At 36.2% G+C, this 10,104-nt stretch overlaps 1 protein-coding gene across 5 annotated transcripts in view; it reads left to right on the forward strand.

Annotated features, from left to right (window-relative positions):
• CBLL1 (Cbl proto-oncogene like 1) overlaps positions 1 to 9,889 on the forward strand; it is an 18,637-nt gene extending 8,748 nt beyond the window's left edge. For 2 of the 5 annotated variants that reach the window (XM_008703523.2, XM_008703526.2), the window contains exons 3-6: positions 158 to 258; positions 647 to 730; positions 3,780 to 3,853; positions 6,362 to 9,889. In XM_008703523.2, the coding sequence (XP_008701745.1) occupies positions 158 to 258; positions 647 to 730; positions 3,780 to 3,853; positions 6,362 to 7,397 (1,295 nt within the window). In that variant the 3' untranslated portion in view covers positions 7,398 to 9,889. The remainder of the gene's footprint in view (positions 1 to 157; positions 259 to 646; positions 731 to 3,779; positions 3,854 to 6,361) is intronic. The other 3 variants (XM_008703524.2, XM_040644394.1, XM_040644395.1) reach the window with 3 other exon arrangements.
• The last annotated feature ends 215 nt before the right edge of the window (positions 9,890 to 10,104 follow it).

The raw sequence follows: 10,104 nt of genomic DNA on the forward strand, positions 1-10,104 counted from the left end.
CTCGATTTAAACTAGTGTTGATTATCTTGTCCTTAGAAGAGCTTTGAAAGGGATCAGATAGGCTTTTCGGTGAACATGTCTGTGGTACTATGTACATGTACTTCCAAAATGAAATTTAGGCTTTGAAAAGTTAATCTTTAACACTTTCTTTTCTCAGAAGGATTTGATTATAATGAAGAAGAACGGTATGACTGTAAAGGGGGCGAACTGTTTGGAAATCAGCGAAGATTTCCTGGACACCTTTTTTGGGACTTCCAGGTATAACTAAAAATAAAAAATTTTATTAGAACAATGAAATATCTTAAATATTTTATTAGAACAATGAGAATACTTAAAGAATGGTATGAACTTTTATTACAGCTATCACACTTCTTAGAACACTCAAATGATTCGTTTAGTAATGCCCTGTTTCCACTATTTTCAAAAATAATTTGAAGTCATTTTCAGTAAGGTCAATAACCATAAACACTAAGAGAAAAAAAAGCTAACAGTGGCACAGCTAATGATGTGGAATATATGGGAATTATACCAAGAAACCTTTAATTGTTCTAACAACTTTTATAAATACTAAACAGTCCATTGCATAAATTATTTATAATTTTTAGAAATGCTTTAAAAGGAAATTTTAATTATATCATTTCAACAGATAAATATCTTAGGTGAAAAGGATGATACACCAGTTCATTTCTGTGACAAATGTGGATTACCTATTAAAATCTATGGGCGAATGGTAAGTATTACTAAATTAAATGTTTTAGTAAATGTAAACATTTGCATAGAGATGGGATTCTGAAATTTAAGTAGATAGGTTTATCAGTGTTTAATGACTAAGTTTGTGACATTTTTAAATAAGTATGAAATAGCTAAGGGAAATTTTGGGATATTGACAAATTCTTGAATTGCTTAAAAAATGCTAAGGAAACTAACTTCGGAAAACTTACTTCTTTGGACTGTGTGATACTTGTTAGTATACATTTATTGTAGTTTTATTAAGGAAAAATATTTTTTTCTTGTTTAAAGAATAAAATCAGTTATTACTCGTTTCTGAAGGCCATAATTATTAATGTAAAACCAATATTTAGAATTTTGGAGAATTGAATTCTAATCATTAGAAACAATTAACAACCCCCGAGCTGTAATTTTATAGTAATTTTGACACATCCTCCCTTAAAAAAAGATAGTTTACATTTGTGTTTGAAAAAAAATTGAACTCAGTAATATATCTGCTGGTAGAGGGCATATATCGTACACTCTTGCTTTGCTGTGTAACATAACTAAATAACAGTAATGGATTGTGAATTTTAAAACGGTTTAACATCATTTTACTGTGTCCTTCTAATTTATATTTAAATTTTTATATGTTCATTAACTGCCAGAGAAAAATGCTACTTATATGAAATATAGGAGATACCTGTTTTTATTGCTTTGGAATAGTTTCAGGAGGAACAGGATAAGATAAAACATGGTTATGGTATTCTTTGGGAGCTTTTTTTTAAATTATTTTTTTAATTTTAAATTTTTAAATTTTTAATAGAAGTATAGTTGACATTAAATTAGTTTCAGGTGTACAACATAATGGTTTGACAATTACATACATTATACTGTGCTCACCATGATAAGTGTGGTTACCATCTTTCACCACATAAAGTTATTATACTATTTTTGACTAGATTTCAATATATTTCAATATTGATTATGCTGTATTTTTCATTCCTGTGACTTGTTTTATAACTGGAAGTTTGTACCTCTTAATCACATTCACCTATTTTGCCACAACCACTAATGTGTTCTCTGTATTTATGACTGTTTCTCTTGTTACTTTGTTTGTTCTGTTTTTTACATTCCACATGTAAATGAAATCATATGGTATTTGTCTTTCTCTGTTTTGTTTTGTTTTTTAAGATTTATTTATTTTAGAGCGCGCTCATGAGCAGGGTTCGGGGAGGGATGGAGGGCGGAGGGAGAGAATCTCAAGCAGACTCCCTGCTGGGTGTGGAGCCTGACCTGTGGCTCAGTCTCATGACCCTGAAATCCTGAAGTGAGTGGAAATCAAGAGTCGGATATTTAACTGACAGAGCCACACAGACGCCTCTGTTTTTCTCTGGCTGACTTTACTTAGCATAACACCCTCTGGGTTCATCTACATTGTCGCAGACGGCAAGATGTAATTCTTTTTAAGTGTATTTTTGTATTATTTGCATTTTTATTATGTGTATTATTTACTTTTATTGTATTATTTTTTATTATAATTTTTAAATATTCCATTGTGTGTATGTACCACATCTTCTTTATCCATTTATCTATCATTAGACACTTGGGTTGCTTCCATATCTTGGTTATTATAAATAATGTTGCAGTAAACATAAGGGTGCATATGCCCTTTCGAGTTAGTGTTTTCGTTTTCCTCAGGTAAATTCCCAGAAATGGAATTACTGGATCGTATGGTACTTCAAGTTTTAGTTTTCTTGAGGAACTGCCATACAGTTTCCCACAGTGGCTGCACCAATTTACATTCCTACCAACAGTGCAATGAAGGTTCTTTTTTCTCCACACCCTCACCAACACGTTATTTGTTGTGTTTTTGATACAAGCCATTCAGACAGATGTAAGGTGATACCTCATTGTGGTTTTGACTTGCATTTCGTTCATGATTAGTGACGTTGAGCATCTTTTTATGTGCCTGTCGGCCATGTGTATCTCTTCTTTGGAAAAATGTTTATTCAGGTCTTCTGCCCATTTTTAATCAGGTTATTGGGTGGTGTTTGTTTTGTCTGTTTGTTTTGGTGTTGAGTTGTATGAGTTCTTTATGTGTTTTAGGTAATAACCCCTAATTGGACATATCATTTGCAAATTTTTTCTCCCATTCAGTAGATTATCTTGTTTTGTATTGATGGTTTCCTTTGCTGTGCAGAAGCATTTTAGTTTGTTGTAGTCCCAGATAATTATTTTTGCTTTTATTTTCTTTGCCTGAGGAGACATCTAGAAAAATGTTGCTTAGATTGCTGTCCCAAGAAATTGCTGCCTATGTTTTCTTTTAGGACTTTGATGGTTTCAGGTCATACATGTAGGTCGTTAAGCCATTTTGAGTTTATTTTTGTGTATGGTATAAGAAAGTGGTCCAGTTTCATTCTTTTCCTAGCTGTCCAGTTTCCCAACACCATTTATTGAAGAAACTGCGTTTTCCTCATTGTGTATTTTTGCTTCCTTTGTCGTAGATTAATTGACCATATGAGCGTGGGTTTATTTCTGGGCTCAATTCTGTTTCATTCATTTGTATCTGTTTTGTGCCAGTACCATCCTGTTTTAATTACTACAGCTTTGTAGTTTAGTTTGAAATCTGGGATTGTGATACCTCCAAAATTGTTCTTTCTCAAGATTACTTTGGCTATTCAGGGTCTTTGTGGTTCCATACAAACTTTAGGACATTTTTTGTTCTAGTTCTGTGAAAAATCGTATTGAATGTGTAGATTGCTTTGGAGAGTGTGGGCTTCTTTAGGAGCTTTACATGCTAGGAACCACAGGATGAGACTCACAGCGTTTATACTTCCAGAGAGTGTAAGCAGATGCACATGTGTACCGTTACTGGGGAAAGGGCCAAAGTTTTCATTATATTCTCAAAGGGCTTTGTTACTGAAAAAGGTTAACTGTTGCTTTTCTGATGTTTACTTTGATGAATAGTTCTCAAGTGCTTTCTGTATCTAGGTTACTATGCTTACAGTTATTTTTTATGGAAATATTTTAAATTCTGGTGTGCTTAACTAATATGTCTCTGTTCACAGATTCCATGCAAGCATGTTTTTTGCTATGACTGTGCTATTTTACATGAAAAAAAAGGAGATAAGATGTGTCCAGGGTAAGATTATTACATTTTTAAATAATAAAGTTTGTGATGGGATGAATTGTAATCTAGGTTAAAGGTCAGGGTAGTATGTAAGTCAGCAGCAGGATATCAGATATGCAGACAGGGCTAATCTTTCTTTGTGAGCCCAGAGTTGGCCTTACCCTTCTCCTTAGGATAGGGCTAGGTAGCTATTATCTGTCCATTCAGATTGGCCAAAACAAATATATTTGTCATCACAAAATTAGGGCTATAAACCAAAATAGTTTTTGCTTTTTTGTTTTTTTCTGATGGGACACTAGAGATATAGTATCAAGCAGTGACTGAGAACAGAGATTTTGGAATTAGAATTCCTGGCTTCAAATCCCTATTCTGCCACTTACTAGCTATGTGACAGGTTGTTTCTTCATCTGTAAAATGGAGCTAATAATAGTATCTACCTCCTGTGTTGTTGTTAGAACCAAACTAATATGTGTATGTGTAGTACCTAAAATATAATAAGTACTATGTTAAGTATAAGCTCTTATTTATTACCTTCAGATCTTATTATTTATGTCTCAAGTGTATCTTAGGACCCCATCACCAGCTCAGAAAAGTTATGAAGAAGATCTAGAGGTATTGATTGATATTGATCCAGTTTGGGATGGTCTTGAAAGATCCAGAATGAATTAGGAATTTTTATATCCGTTTAGAACCCCTGATAGAAGGCTTGAGAAAGCTTTGAGACAAACTTCCTTGGAAGAGCTATAGGTTTCTGAGACTTTAGAACCTGTGTCAGAAACTATCCTAAGCTTGCTAGTATTGGTTGATAACAGAATTATGGACAGTTGTAGGGGATGATTTCTTTTTTTTTTTTTTTTTTTAAGATTTTATTTATTTATTTGACAGAGAGAGAGACAGCCAGCGAGAGAGGGAACACAAGCAGGGGGAGTGGGAGAGGAAGAAGCAGGCTCATAGCGGAGGAGCCTGGTGTGGGGCTCGATCCCATAACGCCAGGATCACGCCCTGAGCTGAAGGCAGACGCTTAACCGCTGTGCCACCCAGGTGCCCCGGGGATGATTTCTTTTTATGGTGTAGGAAGATTGGCATCACTGAGAGAGAAAGGATGATTCATTAAGTGTTCTGATGTTAATATTTAAAAGGGAATTTAGTTTTCAGGATATTAAGTGTAACCCTCCCAGTAAGTGCCTCACTGGTTGGCCCTTAGCTATTTGAGAACATAAGCCCGTCTGGCTTAACAGACTCAAATTAGGAAGTGAAGAAATGGCAACGCAAGTTAATGTAAATATTGTATACTGTTGCTTTTAAGTATCACCCAAAACAAAGTGCCTTACATCATGTTACTGTAGAGATATTTCTGGTTTACAGCAAATGAGAAGCAAAAAATGAGAACTTTGCCAAGTGGCCACTCATGGGAAGTCTGCTAGGATCGAGGAGTACCAGCCTTACGGCAAGGATGGAAATGTGGACACAACTCAAAATCAAGAATATAGAGCCATTTAATATAGTCTCAGATGACCCGACACACATATTCAATGATCGTAGCTTATACCTGTGCATATGTAGTGCTTAACTAGTGATTCAGTCCTGTCACTTTCATTGTTTCATTTATCCTAGGATATTCTTTTAAGTAGGGCAAATTAGATTAAAAAAAAACAACATTGTGAGTTAGGTAGAGTGCATGTTTTAACCCCATATTGCAGATGAAGAAATAAAAAGATTAAAAGACTTCTCCAAGTTTACAGAGCCAATGCTTGACCCCAGTTCTTCTGATAACTGGTGCAGTCCTCTTTCCTCTATTTCAAAAAGACTCCAAAGGCAAGTGTGGATTAAATACAGTGAATGAAGAAGAGTTATAATTTTGACCCTGAGTCACTAAGAAAATGTTGGGTTAACTTTAGTGCTTACAGTTTAGAAGGGAGTGTGTAATACTTCTTGGTAGTAAAATTGTCTGGTAATTCTTCCTTAAGGGATTCTGGATAGTCAGGGTTTGAACTTAAATTGTTTACGTTGTTTAATGTTAGGAACCCTGATGATTAGGATGATCTTACGCATTTTCGTAGTCCTTGCAGCATCTCGTACTTCGTATTATTTGCTCAGCACGTACTTATTGCTCAATAAATACCAAACAAGTTTGGATTCCATGACTATGACAGATCTTTGGTTTATCCTTTCTGGATATTTTTGCAAATGGATGCAAAGCATAGAGTTGTTTGAGACAACCAGATCATTCTAGGTCTTAGGACGAATAGGTCTTTTCCTAAAACATACTCTGTTTGATGAGTACTTGTAATGTTCTCTTGTATTAAGAGTTCTGAGTTTGGTGGAAAAGCTGATGCTTAATAGGGTACAGACCACAGAGTGAGAGAGATTAAAGGTTTCGCTTACAGTAACTATAGCTTTTAATTGGGAATTCGGCAGTTTCTCCACAAGTGATTTTAAAAACAGGCCTATCTGTGAAGTTATGTGCATTATTTTTATAGTCTGCTTTCAGTAAATCGATTTTTTCCCCTTCTAATTTAGCTGTAGTGATCCTGTGCAGCGAATCGAGCAGTGTACACGAGGTTCTCTCTTCATGTGTAGCATTGTTCAAGGGTGCAAGAGAACATACTTGTCTCAGAGAGACTTACAGGCTCATATCAACCACCGCCATATGAGAGCTGGAAAACCTGTTACCCGTGCTTCACTTGAAAACGTTCATCCTCCTATTGCCCCACCACCCGCCGAAATCCCCGATCGTTTTATAATGCCGCCAGACAAGCACCATATGAGCCATATTCCGCCAAAGCAGCACATCATGATGCCACCACCTCCTTTGCAACACGTGCCACACGAGCACTATAATCAGCCACACGAGGATATCCGTGCTCCTCCTGCAGAGCTGGCCATGGCTCCGCCTCCACCTCGTTCGGTCAGTCAGGAAACCTTTCGTATCTCCACAAGAAAACACAGCAATTTGATAACTGTCCCTATTCAGGATGACTCAAATTCAGGTGCTAGAGAACCACCACCTCCTGCCCCAGCACCTGCTCACCACCATCCTGAATATCAGGGTCAACCAGTGGTCTCGCACCCTCATCATATTATGCCTCCACAGCAACATTATGCACCACCCCCACCTCCTCCACCACCAATAAGCCATCCAATGCCACATCCTCCCCAGGCCGCAGGCACTCCTCACTTGGTTTACAGCCAAGCTCCACCTCCACCAATGACCTCTGCTCCACCACCAATCACCCCTCCCCCTGGACATATTATTGCCCAGATGCCACCTTATATGAATCATCCTCCTCCAGGACCTCCCCCACCGCAGCATGGTGGTCCACCTGTAACTGCACCCCCTCCTCACCATTACAATCCTAACTCTTTACCCCAGTTCACTGAAGATCAAGGAACTCTGAGCCCTCCATTTACACAACCAGGGGGAATGAGTCCTGGTATATGGCCTGCACCAAGAGGGCCACCTCCTCCTCCACGAATGCAGGGTCCGCCTTCTCAAACCCCACTTCCTGGACCACATCATCCAGATCAGACAAGATATAGACCGTATTACCAATGATTAATAGTACTTTGAACTGAAGATATGATGAGGAAAAAAAAAAACAAACTTATGTATAGTCAATCTTTTAATTAAGCTTTGACTGTTTCGGGGAAGGAAAAATACCTCTTACTGAGGTGACCGTAAAACACTTAGGGTCTCGTCTCTTAAAATGGTTTTAAATCTTGACCTTAGGATTGATTTCAAGTACTATACTGTAGTGCAGATAAGTGGCTCAGTTGAGCACGGCTATATTTTAACAACTTTGTTCCCCTAGTGTGGTAAATTGACCCAGAGGTGACCATTTGTAAAAAAATTGAGAAGAATTTTTCATTGTTCCATTTTCAAAAATACGGCTTTTGTTAAATCCAATGTTTAGTTTTTCTTGTGATACATTTGTTAACCTGTGTAAGAGGATTAAATTTCAAAATGGTTGTAAAAATGCTATTTTTATGTGAATTTAAGTGCAGCCACATACTGTTTTTTAAAACCATATGTTTTACCACTAATTTCCCAAAGTTACAATAAAATCCTAAAAGTAAAAATCTACTAGAATTTACTGTAAGGCAGACTGTTAAATGGTAGAGAATTATTTCACATTTTAGGCACTGAAAATTTGAGGTATATTAAGTATATAACGCACTTCACTTGGATGCCTTTTCATTTTTGGGCAGCCTCAGGAGCACCAAAATACATTGCAGGTCCATGTTTATGTTCGTAATATTAAAAGGCATTAGTAATGATTTGGAAGGATACGGCCAAAGCAATTGACTCTGCAGGCTCCAAGCTGTTGGGGGATACTGTTACTCGTTAATGCTTTTTACCGAGTGGTTGGAATCACATGATGCACCACATTTACTAATCTTAAGTAACATTATTTTATAGAACTGTTTAAGTTGTGTTATTTAGATGAAGTGTGTTCTACTCTGCTCATTGTCTTTAACTAAATATTTAGGGCTGAATAGGCTTTGTATAATTCCTCATTTCCTGGTAGAGTTTGATCTGTGCTTTGAGTGGGTTCTTGTCTATTGGGTTTTAAAGTACAATTTGAATGCCGTCGAGGAATACTGTATTAATGAAGGACGTTCTTGTAATCACAAACTTGCGTTGCTCAGGTTTCATTACTGTGTGATAAGGTTTTTTTCTCTAACTTGAAATTTTAAAACTATTAATTATTTCCTATTCCTTTTATTGGTTAAGCACTATAAAATTTGGAATGTTTTAAAATGGAGTCAACAGTGCAGACTACCAGATGATTTTGTATTGGAGCAAAGTAATGACTAAATTGTGAATTTCAGAGCTTTATAAGGTGCCTTTAGAGTCAGCTTTTGCATTATAGGGGCTTGTTATACAGTCCAGCTAAGATGACCACTTAACGTTTTATACAGAACTCGTATGTATAAATCAACACTCTTAGGATATTATTTTATATCCTTTGAATAAACCCCTGTGAAGTATTTCCTTCCCCCTAAAATGGTGCATAATATAAACATGAAAAAGTGTAGTATGCAGACATCATTTATTAACTAGTTTGTAGTGCATAAATTGAGAACATTTCTTTTTGACAAAGGGTGAACTGATGGCTAATTTACCATTTAATTCTGTCAGATACAGGCAAAAAAACAGTTTCTCATCTTGGATCATCAGGTGCAGAGGCATCTGTGAACTTAGAGCTGAAGTTAGAGATATCAGTGATCATTTCAGCCTTGACCAGCTGAAAATAACGAATACACTTTTTTTTAAGTTGAGTGATTTTTCACGTCTAGCAATTTCAGAGTCCAGTGTTAATGCAGTAGATCTAGTGAGAAATTCTTGGTATTAGAAGCGTGGGAGTGAAGTATGAACTAGTGTGAAATGGTGGTGGTGAGTGCTTCTATCATATTACTGTAGGTACTCGGACTGGTGCAAACTTGATTCCTTTTCATGCCCCTGTTTAGGAGCTGTTAAAATATTACTGTTGAAAATCCAATACCATCCTTTTTTCTTGTAATAAGAAAATAGCCAAATTCACTTTAGAGCTTTTCGGCTATCTATGAGGAGCTCTCCTGTTTTTATTAAAATTTGCTAGAGTTGAATGTGGTATGAAACCACTTAGCCTATGTATTGGACATAACAGTTAGTATCATGATAAACTTCCACATGTTTAAGAGAATTCTTGTAGACTTTTAAAAAAAATGATTTCTTTTCAGTTAGGTTTAAAAAAATATGTGTTATGCAGGGAGGCAGATCAGATGAATGTGTTGTAGCAGACAAAATTTTTAAATGGTGTTAGACTTGAATTCATCCAGTTATTGTTTGAATGAGGGTGGGTGGGTAGAAGGATAACAAAATTACTGTTAGTGTTTCTTTCCTTAAGGAAAAAGATGTGAATCCCAGCCTTATTTCAGGGAAGCCTTTGAAGCTATGATGGACATAAGTCTAAATTAAATGTATGTATGTTTCATTATATTGCTCTTAAGACTACTGAGGTGGCAGTTTAATTCTTAAAAACAATAAAATGGAAGCATAAATACTATTTTGCCTAGATGAATTTTTACCTAATGATGACACATTTGGGAGAATGCAAAATTTTCTGTGTTTATGTGTTGATACAACTTTTACAGTAAAATAAGATTCACTTTTTTTGAGATGAAAACCAGCAGCTCAGATGTTAACGTTTCATCAGTGGCATGCTTGTTCACAGTGTAATAACAGTATTTGGGGAACTATCAGTTGCAAAAACCATGAG

This window comes from Ursus maritimus, unplaced genomic scaffold (assembly GCF_017311325.1).
Source record: "Ursus maritimus isolate PB19 unplaced genomic scaffold, ASM1731132v1 scaffold_3, whole genome shotgun sequence".
Lineage (NCBI taxonomy): Eukaryota > Metazoa > Chordata > Mammalia > Carnivora > Ursidae > Ursus > Ursus maritimus.